The sequence below is a fragment of the Citrus clementina genome, unplaced genomic scaffold (genome assembly GCF_000493195.1).
Source record: "Citrus clementina cultivar Clemenules unplaced genomic scaffold, Citrus_clementina_v1.0 scaffold_2, whole genome shotgun sequence".
Lineage (NCBI taxonomy): Eukaryota > Viridiplantae > Streptophyta > Magnoliopsida > Sapindales > Rutaceae > Citrus > Citrus x clementina.
This window is the reverse complement of record NW_006262688.1, coordinates 3161928-3183571: the sequence shown is the minus strand read 5'-3', so window position 1 is coordinate 3183571 and position 21644 is coordinate 3161928. Positions and strand designations below refer to the sequence as shown.

Below are 21644 nucleotides of genomic sequence, written 5' to 3'. Positions count from 1 at the left end.
TACCCTCTTCTAGCGGCAATACTCCAAAAACCACATAGCCAACAACACTCCAACCTAGGGGTGGCAAATTTTTCCGGACCCGGCCCGGACCCGGACAAACCCGGATTATCCGATACAGGTTCAACCCGCACCGGATGCATTAACAATGCGGATCCGGGTTGTAATTTTTCAAACCCAGATATATTCCGGGTCGGGTCCGGGTTTAGGTGAACCCGGATCTCCGGAACCCGGACCCGGACTACCATTTATTTATTTATTAATTTTTATTACTAACTAAAAAATATATAAGCATTAAACAATAAATTGGGCAAGAAAAAAAAATAAAAGCAAACAAGACAAACCCGCAAAACAAAACAATTGCACCAGCCGCCACCTTGTTGAGGGGAGGGGGGAATATAAGCAAAACAAAACAATCCCTCAATCTTTATCAGTTCATCTCTCAATCTTCATCTCCATCTCTCAATCTTCATCTCCATCTTCATCTCACTCATCCCCAGCGGCCACCTCAAACCTCATCTCCCTCATCCCTAGCTACTGCCACCTCAATCTTCGTCTTCTTCATCCCCAACGACCAAGTTCATCAATAAATCATCAATTAAATCATCTCAATTCATCATCCATTATTATCAAAAACCCAGCTCCACCATCGTCAAATTCAGTCTCATCTCTCTCCAAAGAGCAAGCTTTGCTGCTAGTTGCTAACCCCTTCTTGCCGGCAATCATATTTTTCACTGGCCCATCACCGTCTTAGCTGCGAACTGAAATTTTCTTTCGTTTCTCTGTATTTCTCTTTTAATTTTTTGCTTTTGCTTAATTTCGGTAATTATTAATTTTTTTTCTTGTTGTTAATAGCCAAACGCAGCATCTTAGCACATAATATCCATATAATTGTAAATTTTATTATTGAAGTAAGCAAATTTGGTTGTGATCCTCCTATTGTTTTTTGCTTCTGTAATTCCAAAGAACCAAAAAGTGGCAAGTATTAAATCTATCTTCATCCAACTACCGGGTTTGAAACCCGCAATCCGGAAACCCAGATTTTTCCGGGTTGAACCCGGACCGGACCCTGAGTGAAATAATCCAGGTTTATATCCGGATCCGGGAGCATAAATTGTCATCCGGGTCCGGAACCGGAAACGTTAAACCCGGACCTGGACCCGGATTTTGCCATCCCTACTCCAACCCATACCCAGCAACCCACCATCTTCCAATAGCATTGTAAGTTCAGCCATTTACCCTGTAACATTCCAACCATAACCTAGCAAACTAATCTATTCAGAAAAACATGTAAACAATGCGACATCAGTAACTTCTAGGCTCAGATCACCAACAAAAATATTGAAATGGCCTACATGTCATTAATCATGGTTCATACCCAATCCAATCTAACAATTTATAGTACACTATAAATTTCAGATATGGCATCACAAGCACAAACACTGAGCAACCTGATGTATCCTTCCTCTGACCACTGGCATATGCCCAATTAACTTTGATAGGCTGCCCAAATTTGCAAATTAGATAATATTATGTAAAAGTGTGCACAAAAGAAACAAAAAGCCATTGTCTCAATGAGAATTCTACTTATAGATGCCTTCCATTAAGAGAAAGTGTAGCCATAGTAGTCAATCTGCAATCAAAGTAGTGAATAAATCGTTATGATGACTACAATTACAAATAAAACAGATATGTCAGAAATATGACAGTAATACAAAAAATAAAGGGGAACAAATTGCAAAAGACAAAACTCCAGAAATCTCAATGGCAATGCTAGATTGAATTGAAAATTTTACTTTGTCCTTCCTAATAAGACAGCAGTCTTCAACTGCCAGTACTTGAAAAGACCTCATGGAAAAGAAACAAAATGTTTTCGAAACAAAACAAAAAAAAATAAAATGATATGTAACACCCTTAGTTGTTAAAAGTGCTAGGGTAAGAAAATAGACATCACAAAAAAAAAGTACTAGCAGTTTCTAAAACTCAATGTAATTAGCATTTTTAAATGCTTTTCATAAGATTTAAAAGATAAACACACACACACACACACAAATCAATGGAAACAAGGATAAGGGTGATAGTTGTATAAGCAAGAAAGAAACAACAAACCAAAACATGAAAAAAAAAGGAAAAAAACAAGGGAAACAAAAATAAGAAGAAAAAAGTATAGGCCAACATTTACACACTGCGGCAAGTATTTGGATCAAAACCAGGAGGTAGATTTCTGCTTGTGATTGGTTCAATCTGTAAAATAAAAAAGTGAAAATGAAAAGAAAATAAAAGGAAAAAGAAAAGACTAAATAAAGAAGAATCCTTCATAAAATTTCAATATCCTGAATACTCCAACTCTTAAAGGCCAAAAGGAAAAGTGTCAGAAGGTACTTATAACTCAACCTAGTAGATACAAACAAGAAGACAACACTTAGGAAAACTCAGACCCAAGTCACTCGAAGGGTACCACACTCGATGTGATTTCTCAAAACATGATCAACATGGTTAGAAACAAGCCACTGATGGACATAATTCTAGGAATATTGAATTGCCAAATTAGGAATATTAATAGGACATATTAGTTTGCAGCATTAAATTAGGAAAACATTTATAGTAGGCTACTGAAAATTCAGATTATAGATTAAGTGATGGCATTCTAGAAGTTAAACATGAAATGTTTATCTCAATTTTTCAAATTCTAAAAAAATATTGGAGTTGCAAGAATCTTTTTCACTCACAAAAACTATAAAGTTTACCAATTTACACTAAATGAGTGACATAACCAGATATCATTCATGAAGTCATACATATCGAGCATTAAGCCTTAACACCATTCTGCAAGAGAGAACCAATCTGCATCACTGCCATCATGTCTATACAGGGGCGAATTTCCTGTAAAAAGAAGCATATGAAAATGCAGCAATAATTTATTACTTTACAAATGGTAAACAAACTAATAGAATATAAAAAAATTGTTTTTCAACATACTTAATTCACGTAATTAACTCCTAGCAAATTTATAAGTCATTATCAAAAACAGATTTCACTTTAATCTTTTAGTGTTTCAAATTAAAAAACATATATTAACTACACCTGTTCATTCTAATGAAACTATTCATACTATTCCTAAATCTCTAAAGATTTCATTTAATAGAAATGTAATCATTGTAAAAAAACCCATTGAACCTAATCTAATAAAATCCCAAAAATAAGATAACACAATTTCAAAATTTAATTAGTTAATTCACATGAATTGCGAAGAGAGAAAACTCACCTCTAGTAGAAGATCAAAGTTATGCAAAAGTAAAATAGAGATAAATTAATATGTATTAATCAACTAATTAATCTATGTTTTGGTCCCTAAGAACACAACAAGAAAAAAATTAAAGCTAAGGTTAGGGTTAATCACCTATTTTAGAATTACTCAATGGTTGTTTTAATAGAAAGTTAGGGTTTCTCCAGCATGACAACAAATGACTAATTTCTCAGCCATAGTTTCTTCGACGAGGCGGCAAGGTGGGTTTTGAGGAGTTAAATGACTGATTTTAGAAATTAAAGAATGACAATGGAAGTCAGTAGTGACCATGGCACTAAGCGACGAAGATGGGTGAGCATGATGGCTAGGGTTTTCATTGAGCAGGAGCAAAAAAGGCTTTCGTTGGATGCAGTTAGGGTTTTCTTCGAAAGGTTCGAGAGGTTGAGAGTATCAGCTGTAGGGATGGCAAAACCCCGGGCCGGGTCGGGTCCGGGTATTGCAATGACCGGACTCTGCCTGGATGCAACCGGTCCGAGTTCGGGTGCGGACCAAGTTTTAATTTGGGTACCCAAATTTATATTTTTTAATATTATGTGTGTATATATTTTTTATTTTTTTATAATTTTTAAATTTATTTCAATAAAATTTGACATTAAAATATAAACTTTAAGTGTTTAAAACTTTATATATGTTATTATGTATAATAAATGAGTCAAATAAATATAAATATTTAAAATAATATATATTTTATAATATTTTTTTAATAAAATTCGGGTTCCGAGTTTATCAAGTGATGTCCAAGATCAACCCGGCTTCATATCCAGACCGGGTAATACCCGGCCTACAATACCTGGGTACGATCGGGTCCGGACCGGACGGGTATTTTTGCCATCTCTAATTAGCTGGGGTGTTTTAACAGTTCAAAAAATTTGTTGCGTTTTTTTTTCTAGCGAGTCTTTTATAAAGGTGGTAAAACGGTTTGTTTTGCTTTTGGTTTTGGAATTATTTTTAAGTTTGACATTTAGAAAAAGAAGTTTAATAAGTACAAAAAACAGTAGCATTTTGCTAGTGTTATAAAGGAAACCAATTAATAGTGGTAAAACGATAGCGTTTTCGCTTTTTTTTTAATTATTAAAATACATTGTGTTGCTTTTAAATAAAATAATATATTAAATTTGGCTCAAACATTGTCAAAATTATTTTTCTATCACAATATCTTGATATATCAAATTTCTGTCACGATTCTATCATAAATTCGTGATAAACAATAATTTTATCACAAAATCACATAAATTCATGATAGAAAATAATTCTATCACAAAGCAATCATCAGTCTATGATAGATTGAAAATTCTATCACAAATCTGTCATATTATTATGATATAAGCCATTTTGCCTAAACGCTGTCATAAACTGTCTGTCATCTATTGCCAGTTTTCTTGTAGTGTGAGCTTTTTTATCACCTACAATCATCCATATAATCAAAGCAAAAAGTGATCTAAAACAAAATTAATTTATTAAAATTAGATTTAAGCAGATGCTCATGCAAAATCTAACTAAAAATACAATAAAAACACATCATTCACTCTTTAAGTAATATTAGTTTAAGTCTAAAAATGTCAAAATAACTCTCATTTCATAGAGTTATCACACCCCCAAACTTAAACCATTACTTGTCCTCAAGTAATGACAACTATACTAACACTTTACTCACTCAATAATGGAACAAACAACTTAGCTCTTTCATCTAGCTTGCTTGGACTCATCAACCCTCAGATCTTATTCTTAAACATAAAAAATAATCATCAGCAATTCCCATTCTAAACTTAGGTGTTATTCTGTCCAGAGTGTGTGTGTGGAACTTTGATCAATTTCCAGAGTTGTTGTACCATCACACAAGCATCAAATATAACTCAAAGATAAAACAACAGACATATCCATTTATAGGGGAACATGAGTTAAAAATGGCTTCAAACTGTGCTACATCAATTATCACTTTCTTTCCATTTGTTTTGATATACCCTTCAGTGTAACATTGATTTTTCATGTGAATGCCTATCACTAATAATGATGACACCCCATTAGTTGATCAATGTACAGCTAAGAGTTGCTGCAACAAAAATATCTAAGATGCTATAACATAGTCTTATCTTTAGACACCTATAACTCAAGGTTGAACATGGGGTTCATGAACAGACTTGACTACTCAGTATCCTAAATAGAGAACCCTTCTTGCTATTTTGGTTGCTACAACAATGCTTATAACTCTTACTGCCTTTTTACTCAAGTTTGCATATGGGGTACATACTCAGCCCTGGTTACTTAGCAACTGAGTCATTGAAGCATAATTTTATTTCATAACTAGCACAATTTGTGATAATTATGAAAAAATTTTCAGGTTCCCCCAAACTTAAGATATTTTTAAACCTTAGACTATTGATATTTTCTACCTGGTTTTGCTACAACATGCAACAAAACTCAAACAAAGACTAAGTGTTAAGACAGAGTTTCAACCCTCATTTATAATTTGTCTCTACTTGGGAGTCATTAATCCTACATTCCATCACTTAATTCATCCTCATTGGGTTTTCTAATCCAAATACAAATGCTAGAAAACAGCGTTGCACACACAATACAAACACATACATTCATAAACATATTACATCATAACACAACCCCCCTAAACTTGAGAGGTGTTGTGTCCTTACATGTACCCAAAATAAATTAAAGGCAAACATACATACACTTAAAATAAAAAAATACAAAATAAAAAAGATAAAATAAAGAAAAGAAAAGATTCAAAAATTACAAAGCTAAACTAGACTGGCAGGGGAAATTCCTCTGGTGTTGGAAGCTACACTGCAGCACATGCTATAAAGCGTCATTACTTTTTTAATCCACTTGTCAAACGTTCTTTTGGTGAACCTAGTGGTGCAATAACTGTCTATTTCTTTGTCTAGATTTTGGTTGGACTGATTGGAGGGGTTCCAACAGTTTCTGTAACTTTGGGCAGAGTTTGCTTTGTTTTCTTGGGTTTTGGTTCTTCTGGTGCTCGCAATGCTGCAGCACCTCGAGAAGGTTGTGGCCCTTTTCTGTTGTTGGACACCGTTGCTGATGGGACAAGAGACTTTGTGGGAGTTTTCTTTATGGCAGTTGATAAAGGAGTTGTAGCTACTGGTTTCTCAGAAGTGATGCTCGCAATGAGTTCCCTTAGACTCCTCCGTGATTATTCTGTTCTTATAGTTCTGCTGATGGCTTCCTCTATCGCTGACATCCTCTTCTTCCTCTATCTCAGACTCCTCTTCGATCAAGATTTTTTCTTTTCCCTTGCTTTTGGGAGTCACAATTGGAGGTTCCTCTTCCTTTTGATAAGTGCATATTTTCTCTATATTTTACTAATTAATTTCTCCATCTTTTTCTATTTTGGTCTTAAATATTCTTGTTATTTTAGTTAAGTTTAACTTAGTAAATTATATTTTATTGTGTTAATTTTTATCTTAGTTTTCTTATTTTGTTATTTAAGGTATATTCTAAGACTAAAGAGAAATTAAATCGGAGTATTTAAGAAGAAATCTACTTGAAGGAATTAGAAAAGGAAATAATTGAAGATTTTTGGAAACCAAGAAAATTGATGCCATCAAAACTAATTCATGCATATTCAGAAGATTATGACCATCACGTTGAGATTAAAGAGGAAATTGAATTTAATTCAATTTGGTGGCTTAATTCAATTGGAATCAAGAATCTTAAAGGATAACAGCATAGGCAAGCATGTGCAAGCATTAAAGTGGCGTTGGCTGGCTGATTGGTTAATCTAGGAAGCAAATTCAACAAAAAAGGAAATAGCCATATTTCATTAAGCATGCACGTGAATTGCCTAAACAATTGGTGGACAATGCATTGGAAATAAAGAATTGAAATGGCGTGTGCATGGCAATTAAAGGAAACAAATTAATTGCTTTTAATCAGAAATAAAATTCAATAAGGATTCAGCCAACCATGGGCATAATAAAAAGCCAACTTTTGGGTTTTGATTTAGGGAATCAGCAGCCACATATACGCAGCAGCAGCGACAAGAAGAGAAGAAAAGAAAAGGAGAAGCCGGAAGGAAGTAAAGCAGAGTTAGCCCTTTGAATTAATCTTCATGATTGGTTTTATCAACTCTCTTATTCCCAATTTAGTTATGTTAGGTTAGATTTTCTATTTGGTTAAGGGTGAACTCAAAGCCCCAAACATGTCATATGATTAATGTTCAATTTCTATCATTAAATTTATTTAATTGATATTGTTTATGCTCTTCTATAATTAATATTTATGATTATATTCTTGTCTTATTTGAGGGGCCAATTAGATAGGACTTGAATAAATTCTATTGCTAGATTATAATTCTTGATCCGTAATTGTCTTGATATTTTAATCATTAGTAGTAAGTTGGAATCAATGATTTCCATTGGAGAACATAACCTAGGTTGAATAATCCGACCTTGTGTGTTTATTACCTAGATCAACCTAATATATTTCTCAGCTTAATGCTTTCATTATCTTAAATTTAAAGAGCTTGTTTTAAATTATTTAATAGTTAGAGATTAGGTGAAGAGCGTGTTTTGCCTAACGACACACTAAGGAAAGATTGACACTAACATAGCTTATTGTTGCCTACGATTGATAGTTTCAATCGAAATTGATGATAGAATTGATATATTATATGCATGTTTGGTTGTAGCGAATGATCCTTTATCCAAAGTTTTCATCATTATTATTTCTTTCTCCTTTAATTAGGATTTTTATTAAATTATTGTTTTTGTAGTTTTAATTCCTTTCTGTCTTGCTATTTATTTAAAAATTTATATTATTAGTACTATTGTTATTACTACGATTATTTTATTATAAATCCTGCTTTAGAGTTGATAATAAATACAACTAGCATAGTCCTCGTGGGATCGATCTTTACTCGCTCTGTACTAGTTATTTATATTATTAGTAAGGTTTTAAATTTGGTGCACCTTAACGACAATACCAAATTTTTGCCGCCGTTGCCAGGGACTAGCGTCTCGTTTGTTTATTATCACTCATTTTATTTTATCATTTTTACTTATTTTTTTCTCATTTTATTTATTTATTTTAATTAGTTATTTTCTATTCTATATTTAGATTTTCATGAGCATAAAGGACATTCGACTGAAACTCGAATAGCTTAGAGCAACCTCATCACATTTAGAACTCGATTTTACCATCCACATTTCACTCTCGAAGACAGAGCCAGTAGCCCAGAACCCGAACCAATGGCTCAGAACAACAACCAAACACTTAAAGAGTTGGCAACTCCTAAATTGGACCAGCAACCATTATGCATTGAGAATCCAAATCCTCAGGTAAACTTTGAACTCAAATATGGCATGATTAATCTTCTTTCTACTTTTCATGGCCTTGTAGAACAAGACCCAAATAAGCACTTGGAGGAGTTCCATGTGGTATGCTCCACAATAAAACCAGCCGGAGTTTCTGAAGGGCGAGTTAAGATAATGGCCATCCCATTCTCTTTGACAAATTCAGATAAGGAATTGTTGTAATATCTTCCCTACGGTACTATCACTACATGGAATGAGATGCGTTGGTTATTTTTGGAGAAATACTTCCTAGCATCAAAAGCTGGTAGCATTCGAAAACAAATGGTGGAATTTGACAAAATAATGGAGAGTCACTATACGACTATTGGGAACAATTCAAAAGGCTATATGCTAGTTGCCCTCACCATTAGTTAAATGATCAACTCCTTATTCACTACTTTTATGAAGGTCTAATACCTATGGATAAGAGTATGATTGATGCCGCTAGTGGAGGAGCACTCGTGGACAAGACACCAGAAACAACCTGAAATCTCATTGCTAACATGGCTGCTAATTCCCAACAGTTCAACATCAAGAACGATCTACTGCCACCACCTAAGCGAGTCAATAAGGTAAGTACTACTTCCCAAGAGCAACAAGTTTCAAATCTTACTTCTTTGGTGCAACAATTAGCCCTAGGGCAACAAGTGAGACCGTGTGGCGTATATTCCATGGTCAAGAATGTGACTGATATGTGCCCTACTCTCCAAGAGAATTCCCACGAGCAGGCTAATGCAGTTAACAGGTTCTTAGGCCAACCAAGACAAATGTATGATCTCTACTCTAATTTTTATAATGAAAGTTGGAAGGATCATCTTAATCTTAGGTATGGGAACCAAAAATAAAGCATTCTAAATATAATACCATCTCGACCACCAGGCTACCCCCAACAACGGATGCAACAAGCTTATCAAGTCCGGCCACCTCTATCTTCTCAAAATCAAGGTACTTCTCTAGAAGATCTTGTAAAAACTCTTACTACTAACCCTATGCAGTTCCAACAGACTACCCAAACATAACTCCAACACTTGGAGAATCAAATTCTAACTGATTTTTATATCATTGAAATGGAGGATGAGTCATCGTCCAATCCCACGCCTATTTTATTGGGGCGACCATTTCTTAAGACAACCCGAACCAAGATTGATATTCATGATGCAACCCTCACAATGAAATTCAATGATTAAATAATTTGTTTTAATATCTTTGAGGTAATGAGGTATCCCAGTTACGTACATTATGTCTTTGCCATAGATGATATTAGTATCTTGGTGCAAGATTTCTTTTAGTTATTCGGTAATGATAGTTTTGAAATTACCATCAGCAAAAATCTTACAAAAGAGGATTCTAAGGAACAAGTAAATTTAATAAAGTTGAATAATGGGGTAGAGGAAGCCATGGCGATCTTAAATAGAGCAACCCCATTACATACAAATAGGTATAATGTTTCTTACCTAGAATTGCCTTTATCGAACAAGAAACTTTTACTTTCAGTTATGCAGGCGCATACCTTAGAACTTAAGCCACTCCTAGAGCATCTGTAATATATTTACTTAGGTGAGAATGAAACACTTCCTGTCATAATTTCTAAAACCCCAGTTCAACAAGAAAAGCTAAATAGGGTGCTTTGGGTTCACAAGATGGCGATTGGCTGGACCATTACCGACATTAAGGAAATTAGTTCTTCCATGTGTATACATCGCATTTTATTAGAGGAAGGGTCTAAACCAACGAGAGATGCACAACGCTGCCTTAACCCACAAATGATGGAAGTTGTAAAAAATGAGATATTGAAACTCCTTAATGTAGGGATTATCTATCCCATTTCTGATAGTAAATGGGTGAGTCTTGTACAGGTAGTTCTAAAAACATCGGGCATCACAGTGGTCAAAAATGAAGAAAACGAGCTTGTGCCAACTAGAGTTCAAACTAGGTGGAGAGTTTGCATTGACTATCGTAAAATGAATGTAGCCACTTGCAATGATCATTTTCCTTTGCCATTTATTGATCAAATGCTTAAAAGGTTAAGTGGTCACTTTCATTATTGTTTTCATGATGGTTACTCAGGTTATAATCAAATCGTTATCACTCTGGAAGACTAAGAGAAAACGACCTTCACATGCCCCTTCGGCACATTTGCTTACCTACGTATGCCACTTAGTCTATGTAACGCTCTTGCCACTTTTCAAAGGTGTATGATGAGTATTTTTTCTGATTAGGTGAAAAACATCATTGAGGTATTTATGGATGATTTTATGATTTATGGTAATTCTTTCGATAGATATTTAGATAACTTTATACTTGTGCTCAAACGATACGTTGACACTAATCTTATGCTTAATTAGGAAAAATGTCATTTTATGGTTAATCAAGGTATTGTATTGGGACATGTTATTTCCGAAAGGGAGATTGAATTGATAAATCTAAAATAGATCTTATTCGCTCCTTACCACCTCCCACTAGTTTGAAGGAGGTTTGTTCTTTTATTAGTCATGCAGGTTTCTATCACAACAACAAATATGACTTTTGGTAGCATTTGATAGTAGCACGTTTTTCATAATGTTACGAAATGTCAATCTATTGTAGCATTTTTAGAAGAAAATTACAATAAATTGTTCAAATTGTAACATTTAATTTTTTGTAACATTTATCTGTAATTAGTAGCATATTTCAAAATGATATGTAAACTTATAAATAATACAGCACTTTAAAAATGATACCAAACGTTGTTATATATAGTAGCACTTAAAGATAGCTACAAAATGAGAGAAAGAGAAATAAAAATGAAAACCTATGTACCGCCAAAATGAAAGAATAAGCGGCAACCAAATATTTTGATCTTCAAAATATGCAACATTGGGAGGGAAAGAAAACAAAGTCCCTTCTTTATTCCCTTGTCTCCTCACCGAAATTTTAAGGCATAAGCATTCAGATCTTTATTTGAAGAACACACTGACACGACTTAAAAATGTTTGATTTACTCTCAAGTATAAGAGTGCCTAGTTATAATATATCTCGGTGAGTCCGAGGTTGATCCACAGAGAAAATATTTAATTTGTTTATTTTATTTTATCTAAAATTTGAAAATAAAACTTAAATATAAACAACTTAATTTAAATAAAACTATGAAATTGAATTAGTTAGGGTTGTGGATTCACTCTTAGTTGTAAATAAAACTTAATAAATTCTTGTTGCCATTTTTTTAGATTTATTGCCCAAAAGATTAATTATATAAATTATTATTATTTTCCCTTTAATTTTATGATGGATTAAGTATTCATTGTGCCAAAATTTAATTTGTCTACAATAAGTTAAAATACCATTTTACCATACCTTATATTAAGATAAAAAGAATTTATTGTGCCAAACTCCCTTGTTTGTCTATAATAAATCAAAATTTCATAATATAAAATACGTATAAAATTAAATAGAAAATAACTTAATTTATAAAATTAAAAATAGAATTTGATAAAATCATATTTATTTCCTAAGAGTTTCACCTTCCCCTAACTATTAATATTTAGCTAAACATTTTTTTAATAAAGGAAATTACTAAAATTGAAAAACACATAATTAAAAATGGAATTTGAAAATTGAAATAAAACTAATTTTATTGATTGAAAATAAATTACAAAGAGAGATGAGAAGAAGAATTTGGGGGGAAAGTAGAGAAGAGAAGGTATGGAGAGGTGTGTTCACCCCCCTCTCTATTTATACTAATATATGGTAAATCCTCACCACACAAACAAAAAAATCTAATTTTAACCTTACATTTGTCCCACTAATAATCTCACTAATAAAACATAAACCTAACTTATCCACTCAAGCATATCCAACACATTCCACTAACAATTACCATACCTGACATGATAAAACATTTACCGTGGTAAAAACGTAAAAATTTACAACAAAAGTCTTGGATCCTCCTCGACAATGACATAATTTCTCAGACTTCCGGAATCCAAATTTGACATCCATACATTTGTTCGGAGCCTCAAATTGCATGAAATTATTCTTTTTATCTAATAAACACACAAAAATACAAAAAATCAAATATTTAGAAAAATAATTAGAAATTCACAATATGTTATATAATTACAAATATAAATTACATTAATAAAACAAAATAACATTTTTATCCCTTAATAAACATGCAATTTTTAACACTAATCACACCCCCCAACTAGCTTATTGCTAGCCCCTAGCAATTAAATCGTTATATTAAATTAAGATTTACAAAATTCACATGCAAGTTAATAGTTGTTCATCTATCCTCTAAACTACCAAATAAATAAACTCTTCCAAATTTTTTTTTAATTCTTGGTCGTCCACTCATTATCCAGAATATCATAAACCTTCTTTTGTGCTCAAGTAATTAACACAATACTTATGGGGTTTTATTAAAAGAAAACAACATTTTCATTCTAAAACTCATTAGAAATTCTATCTTCAGACAGTAGATTATTCAAGCTTTTTTTTAAAATTGCATTTCTAACTCATGTAGCAAGCTTTAGGTCAGTGACTCCCAGATCAGTTGACCTTAGGGCATTAGGTGTTGAAACGCCCCTACGACCTTAATTACTTAGGTTTTTAATAAATAAGCAAACAATATATCTATAACTCATGTAGCGAGCTTTAGGCCAGTGACTCCCAGACCAGTTGACTTTAGGGCACTAGGTGTTAAAACACCCCTATGGACTTAATTACTCGGGTTCTAGATATAACAAAATTAAACTCATTTAATTTTTTTTCTTTTTCTCTTTTTTTCTTTTTTTTAATTTTTTTTCACCTCTTTTTTTGTTTTTTGCAATATACACTTTCTACAACCTTAGATATTATCCCTAATAAATTAAAAGAACTAAATGCTGCAAAAATTTTAACTTACAACCCACTAGTATGTGTCATAGTGTGTGTGTGAAGAATGATTTAATAATACCTGTTAAATGAGTAACAACAAAATAACTTTATAACTAAATGGACGAGAGTTCACAAATTTGAGTAATTCAAAGAAGAGGGAACAAAAACAACTTATTATGAATTTTAAAATCAAAATATAATACAACAAGACTATTAGGATGCGTCTCAAAAGTTGTGACTCTTTACACAGCCATCATAGACACAAAAAAATTGTTGTTTTTGGTTTTTTTTAAAAAAAAGATAAACACACCTATTTACAATTTACGTCAATTATTCCTTCCCCCCAACCTAATTTAAACATTATTCATAATTTAAAAATATGCATGCAAAAAGGAAAACAAATAAAAAAATAATAAAAGAAGAAATAGGAAAGATCACACCTGAACAAGCCGTTGAAGATGCGTTTCTAGAGTCGCTACACCCCATATTCTGTCATCTTCGACAAAAGCATTACTAGGATTTGCTATATTCCACAATTGTCAACTATTCCCTCCCCCCAACCTGAATAAGACATTGTCCTCAATGACTTAAAGGAAAGAAGTAGAGTTTAGAAGACATAACCTCATAGCTCTAAGAAGATAGTTACAACTGAAGAGTTAAGTCCAACTTGTACTTCTTACTAGGGCTAGGGTTACCATCATTAGTCGACTATTCCAATGCCAATGTCTTAGGATCTGGCTCTGGTTTGTAAGTTTGTAAAAGATCAAGTAACTCATTAGCAGTAGAAGCACAAATAAAGAGATTTTTCGCAGAGATTGGAATAAAATGATTATTAATTGCATGGTTAATGAATGTGAGCAACCCATCAAAAAAATTATTAACATTTAGTAAACCAATGGGTTTTTTATGGATGTTTAAATGGGCTCAAGATGTCAATGTAATTAATGCCTCTAAAGTTGCAAGATCTCCTAGCAAGAAAATGAAAGCGTCAGCATGATTTAACATCTCAGTTATTCGCTCTTGCATACTTAAGACAACTAACTCTTCTCCAATTGGTACATCAGACATGCATCCCAGAGGTTTTAAGGCTTGTGGAATGATATCTAGTACTTGGTTTCCTCTAATAAAAACAGCTTCTGAAACAAGTTTTGATAACCCTCGGTCACCTCCTCCATATACAAGGTGCAGATTCCTCTCAGCTATGGCATGACTAAGATCTACAGCTGCTTGAACGAACTCTTTGTATTTTCCATAATGAAATCTAGAGAGCACACAAATATTTTTGAATTGTCTACTCGAAGATGCTGCCATTAGAATAATTTTCAAAAAAAAGTTGTGAGTAGTTTGGAAAAAGAGCTCTTATTTAAAGATCTGAGTGACAGACAAAATGAGAAACAACTGTAAATGGGTTGTTGTATTTGTCAGATGATGCGTAAAGCTCATGTCTCAATTATTAAAAAACAAACAGTAAAAAGAAAAGCAAACAGTGAAAAGAAAAAAAAGTAAAAGAAAACAAATAATGATTAAATACAAAATCACACTATTAAATGCAATAATGCAAATGATAAAAGAACAATAAAGTAAAAGGATATTTACTGGTAATTGTGATTGTGGCTCACATCTTCTTTTGGTTTTACATCTAATAACGGCTTGAACGCCCCCTATGGGTCGAGGATAGGCTTCCCATCCAATTTTCTTATAAACTAGCAAACAAGGTCTTTTTGAGTCAGATTCCCAAGACTAAACTGTGCACATTCTTTTTGGAATAGTCTCCATAACCTGTGTATCTCATATTGCACATGTCCGCTTCGATGCGTCTCAAGAGATCGTAAGATATCATCCAATGATTCTTTACTCATGCCATCTTTGACGAATTTAATTTTATCTTCTCGATTATCAGAAACCATTCCTAAAGGTTTACGAACTTCTAGTTTGCAACTAAGTCGTACACAATTATGACATTCTGAGCCAAGTCTTCTAGCTCTTTGTTTTTTAGCAAATGTGCTTTTACCAAAACCAGGTATGTAAGAAATAAATAGATCAGGAAACTCACTAGCTAATCGGACCTTTGCTTCAATTAACCAACAAATATCAAAAGGAATTTCCTTGATCATTAACAAACGCAATCTTTCACAACGAGCTTTGTAAATGTTTTTGAGTGCATTTTGAGGGAGAGAAGGAAAATGCTTATGCAATTTATGTTGTATTTCTTCCATGCTTGATTTTGAGATTTCAGTTATTGTGGGAAACTGAAGATACCGACTTAAGAAGTCACGGAGTACCGTTATCCGCCATTTATATGGGAAAATAAATCAACACACACCAAAATCAAATCTTCAGAATCAAATCAAATGTGAAAGCGAACAACAAAAGAGAAACACAATATGTACAAAGGAAAATGAATTTACATTCATCCTCTCATTGAGTTAACCTCGAGCTCTAATTGAAATTCATATATACCACGCTCTATTGCTCTGAGTTGTCTTTCTTGATCCTCAACGTAGGCCACTAATTCTGGTGGTTGTCGTTCCCAAATTAAATGTGATTTACAGCTTTGTATCAATCTTCTCAAGTGAAATCTTATTCGTAAAAGTCTTTTAAGATGTGTGAATAGAATCTTCCTTATTGAGGTGCTCATGATGTATAATGATGAAAAAAACACAATTATTAAATACACTTAAGTAAGAAACATCACAACACGTATCATTCAAGACGGTCAAACAATTCAAATGGTAAAACAACAGTGAAAAGTTAAAGCACTCATTAAAAACTTAATCAAGATTTTGTGGGTCACTCAAATTTATTTCGGTGCTTAGTTCACGTGATTGGTTTTCCATATAAGGCTTTATTCTTTGTTCGTTAACTTTAAATGTGACACTATTTTTTGGATTCTCAATTTCTACAGCCCCATGTGGATATACATTTTTTACAATAAATGGGCCACTCCACTTTGACTTTAACTTTCCTGGAAACAAATGAAGACGAGAATTATAAAGCAACCATTTTTGACCAATTTCAAATGTTTTTCGAAAAATTCTTTTATCATGAAAAATTTTTGTTCTTGCCTTAATAATTCTTGAATTTTCATATGCATCATTTCTTAATTCCTCAAGTTCATTCAATTGTAATTTTTGCACATTGCCAGCATCATCCAAATTTGAATTAAAAGCTTTAATAGCCCAAAATGATTTATGCTCAAGTTCAACAGGTAAGTGACAAGGTTTACCATAAATTAGCCGATAGGGTGACATTCCTAAAGATGTTTTAAATGTAGTACGGTATGCCCAAAGTGCATCAGTCAATCGAAGAGACCAATATTTGCGGTTTGGGTGAACTGTTTTTTCTAAAATTTGTTTTATCTCCCTATTTGCTAATTTAACTTGACCATTTGTTTGTAGATGATAAGGGGTAGCAATTTTATGTGTAATTCCATATTTTTTTCATTAAAGACTCAAATGACTTAAAATGTTTTCTCTTAAAAATTTAACGACAGTTTTACTATCATTATTTCGACAAGACATTGCTTCAATCTATTTTGAGACATAATCAACTGCAACTAATATGTACACAATTCCAAAAGATGGTGGAAATGGACCCATGAAAACAATTCCCCAACAGTTAAACATTTCAATCTCAAGTATGGGATTTAAGGGCATCATGTTTCTTTTACTAATTGATCATAATTTTTGACAGTTTTCACAAGTTTTGCAAAATTCATATGTGTCTTTGAATATGGTAAGCCAATAAAATCCACGTTGCAAAATTTTAGCCGTAGTTTTTCTTGAAGAAAAGTGTCAACCGCATGCTTCATAATGACAAAAATTAATGACACTACTTACCTCATTATCAGGAATGCATCGTCGAAAAATCTGATCAGGGCAATATTTCAACAAGTAAGGATCATCCCAATAAAATTTCTTTACTTCAACCAAAAATTTCTTCTTCTCCTGAGTATTCCATTGCGAAGGCATTTTACCTGTAACAAGGAAATTAACAATGTTAGCATACCATGGTATTAAAGTAACAGATAATAAAAATTCATCAGGAAAGGAATCATTAATAGGTGTTATATCAGTCCAGATTTCATATGTGAGTTTTGATAAATGATCAGCAACGACATTTTCGTCACCCTTTTTATCTTTGATAGTGAGGTCAAATTCTTGAAGTAACAAAATCCAACGAATTAGTCTTGGTTTGGCATCCTGTTTAGTCATCAAATATCTCACAGCAGCGTGATTAGTAAAAACAACAGTTTTAGAACCAAGCAAATATGAGTACTATCCAAAGTCTTACTTGCATAATGAATCACAAACGACTTACAATCCTTTTTTTGTCCTACACTAGCACCAATAGCAAAGTCACTTGCATCACACATTAATTCAAAAGGCAAAGACCAATCAGGAGATTGCATAATAGGTGCAGATGTCAAAAGGTAAATTATTTTCTCAAAAGATTTTTGGCAATCATCAGTCCATTCAAATGGTGCATCTTTTAATAAGAGTTACAAGGTAGTTTAGATATGACACTAAAGTTTTTTATAAACCTCCTATAAAATCATGCATGCCTTAAAAAGGATCGCACATCTCTAATTATTTTTTGTTGTGGCAATTTAGATATGACTTCAATTTTTGCTTTGTCTACTACAATTCCTTTAAAAGATACAACATAACCCAAAACAATTCTAGAAGTAACCATGTAATGACATTTTTCCTAATTTAAAACGAGTTGTTTTTCAACACATCTTTTTTTAAAACGTTTTCCAAATTATCAAGGCAATCATCAAAAGAATTCCCAAACACTGTCAAATCATCCATAAAGACCTCTAAATAATGTTCAATCATATTAGTGAAAATATTTAGCATGTATCTTTGAAATGTTGCAGGAGCATTACAAAGTCCAAATGACATTCTTTTAAATGTAAATGTTCCAAAGGGACATGTAAATGTGGTTTTTTCTTGGTCTTCAAGTGCTATAGGAATTTGATAATAACCTGAATATCCATCTAAAAAGCAGTAGTAGGGATGTGCAGCCACTCTTTCTAAGATTTGGTCAAAAAATGGTAATGGAAAATGATCTTTTCTAGTGGCTTCATTTAATTTCCTATAATCAATGCACATGTGCCAACTAGATGTAATTCGTGTTGGAATTAATTCATCTTTTTCATTTCTAACTACAGTGATTCTAGATTTTTTAGGCACTACTTGTGTAGGACTTACCTACTTACTATCAGAGATAGGGTAGATAATTCCTGCATCATGTAACTTAAGAATTTCTATTTTTACTACTTCTTTCATGTGTGGGTTTAATCTTCTTTGAGGTTGTTGACATGTTTTAGCATTTTCTTCCAAATTGATTCTATGTGTGCAAATTAAAGGATTAATACCTTTAATGTCATTTAAAGTCCATCCAATTGCGTTTTTATACTTTTTAAGAATAGATAGTAACTTACCTCCTTGGTCGCTTGATAAGGTCGAAGAAATCACAACAGGATAAGTTTGTGCTTTTCCAAGATAAGCATACTTTAATCCCTCTGGCAAAGGTTTCAATTCCAATTTAGGTGCTTCTTGTTGTTCAGTCTTTTCAATGATTCCAAGCTCCTCAAATTTTGGTTTCCCATCATCACTTTTGCAAAGTCTGACGAGAATCAAATAACAAATTTATATTAGAAGTATCATGTTCAAGTTGTTTATTTCATTCAATCGAATTAACCAAACAAATATCACTAAGTTCAGGAAAACTCCCTTTTTGAACATTCTCCTCTATACAAGATTCAAACAATTCTTTTTGTTCAACAATTTCATCTTCATTCTCATTTTCCTCATTAGCTTGCCTACACATATTGAAAACATTCAATTCTAGAGTCATATTTCCAAATGACAAATTCATTAAACCATTCCTACAATTAATCAAAGCATTAGCAGTTGCTAAAAATGGTCGACCCAAAATTATAGGAATTGGTTTATAATTATTCACAACAGTTTCAGTTTCTAAAACAATAAAATCCACAGGGTATATGAATTTATCAACTTGTACTAAAACATCTTCCATTATTCCTTTTGGTATTTTAATTGATCTATCGGCAAGTAAAAGTATAGTTGAAGTTGATTTTAACTCACCAAGATTAAGTTGAAGATAAAGTGAATGTGGAAGCAAATTAACACTAGCACCAAGGTCTAACAAAGCATGCTCAATTTTGTGATCTCCAATAATACAAGAAATAATAGGACAACCAGGATCTTTATATTTCAACTTATTATTAGTAGACAGAATGGTACTTACCTGTTCAACCATGAAAGCACTCTTTTTTACCTTCAACTTCCTCTTAACAGTGCATAAGTCCTTTAAAAATTCGGCATATGAAGGTACCTGCTTGATTGCATCTAACAGAGGAATGTTAACGTTCACTTGCTTAAAGATTTCATAAATTACAGAAGAGTGGTTTGATTTCCTTGGTTTATTCAATGCATGCGGAAATAGTGGTTCAGATGGAACATTAGTTATTTTTTCACTAGGTGTAAGTTTATCTAGTTCTTCCTTACCCTTTGAATTTTCATTTTCACAAGGTTCAGGAATAGGTCGATCAATAACCTTACCACTTTGAAAAGTTATAACTAACTTAACTTGGTCAATAGGTGCATTTTGAATCTTAGGATTTGGTTGTGGTTGAACTGGAAATTTTCTTTTTTCTTGAATTATGAGTGCATAAGCAATTTTAGCAAGAGTATCCTTCAAATCAGAAAAAGTTTGTGCATTTTGATTGTTAATAGCATCTTGCTTCCTAATGAATGAATGCATTGTATCTTCCAAATTTTTGCATGGTGGTGGAACATATGGTACAAAAGGCTGAGTATTTTGAAAATTTTGTGGAGGTGGTGCTTGTGAAGATTATGCATTATTATTATTACTCCAACTAAAATTTGGATGATTTCTCCAACCAGGATTATAAGTCTGTGAAGATGGGTTTGGCTTGTTAAAAGTGTTGATGACATTAGCTTGATCATGCAAACATTCTTTGAGTGCAGGCAGAGTGGGACAATCTTGAGTGAAATGATCATTAGAACTACAAACATCACATGCAATTTCTTGAACATATTTTAGTTGATCACTTTTTTTTTTTTCCAAAGCTTCAACCTTCCTAACTAGATATGCAAATTTTGCTTGTAAATCATGATCTTCCCTAAGGTTGTAGATTCCTCCACTAAATGGAGATGGTTGTGGTTTATTAGTCAATTCAAAAGTTCCAACAGTATCCCAATATTGTGCATTTTCAGCTAATTGGTCAAGATAATCTAGTGCATCTTCATGATTTTTATCTTTAAATTCACCATTACACATCATTTTTACAACTTGTCTAGCTTGAGATATTAAGCCCTCGTAGAAATAAGTGACCAATCGCCAAGTTTCAAAACCATGGTGTGGACATATGTTAAGCAATTCTTTAAACCTATCCCAACATTGGTATAATGTTTCTCCATTTTTTTGAGTAAAAGAAGTGATTTGCCTATTAAAAGAATTTGTTCTATGAGGTGGAAAGAATTTTTTTAAAAACAGTTCTTGCATGTTATTCCAAGTTCTTATTGATCCAGATCTAAGGTTTTATAGCCAAGTTTTAACTTTATCTTTTAATGAAAAAGGAAAAAGCTTTAATCTAATTATGTTCATTCTACAATTTTGGTCTGTGTATGTATTACAAACTTCCTTAAAATCTCTTAGATGCAAATATGGATTTTCATATTTTAAACCATGAAATATTGGTAAAAGTTGGATAATAGCTGGTTTGAAGTTAAATCGAGATGCTTCTGGAGGAAATATTATACACGACGACGCTCTAGTTCTTGTTGGATTCATGTAGTCTCTCAAAGTTCTCGGTTGTTTTTGATCATGTTGAGATTGGTTGTCTCACTGATCAATTGGAGGATTAAGTTTGCCTAAATTGTTTTCGTCTTGAATCTCGTCCATGATTGGTGGTGGTGATTGAGATCTACGAATTAACCTGCCACCTGAAGTTCAAAACCAATGTCTCATATAATAATTATATCACAAAGATAACAAACAAATTAGTAACACAAAAACTAAAGGAAAATTGCAAAAAGAAAAAAATGAAAATTAAATATGCAAATAATATAAGTGTACAAAAGAAAATTAATAACTTAAAA

The 21644-nt window shown here is 32.7% G+C and overlaps 1 protein-coding gene and 1 non-coding gene across 2 annotated transcripts; one reads left to right on the top strand and one right to left on the bottom strand.

The window, feature by feature from the left end:
• Positions 1 to 14412: 14412 nt before the first annotated feature.
• On the bottom strand, positions 14413 to 20283 carry LOC112100799. The gene is made up of 4 exons (XM_024190634.1): positions 19265 to 20283; positions 18938 to 19122; positions 17328 to 17464; positions 14413 to 14724 (listed from the first exon to the last, which is right to left on the bottom strand). The coding sequence occupies exons 1-4, from the start codon at positions 20281 to 20283 to the stop codon at positions 14413 to 14415; spliced, it is 1653 nt and encodes a 550-aa protein (XP_024046402.1).
• Positions 20284 to 20893: 610 nt separating this feature from the next.
• LOC112101287 lies at positions 20894 to 21002 on the top strand. Its single transcript, XR_002907414.1, has one exon. It is a non-coding gene; the product is annotated as a small nucleolar RNA R71 (small nucleolar RNA).
• Positions 21003 to 21644: the final 642 nt, after the last annotated feature.

Excerpts from the sequence above, each read along its gene's own strand:
- LOC112100799 (XM_024190634.1), bottom strand. The coding sequence starts at position 20,283 with ATGCATTCATTCATTAGGAAGCAAGATGCTATTAACAATCAAAATGCA. Across the intron at positions 19,123-19,264 it reads ATTGTTGAACAAAAAGAATT|ACTTTGCAAAAGTGATGATG; the intron begins GTTTGAATCTTG and ends GATTCTCGTCAG. Across the intron at positions 17,465-18,937 it reads CTTATCAAGCGACCAAGGAG|GTAAAATGCCTTCGCAATGG; the intron begins GTAAGTTACTAT and ends TCCTTGTTACAG.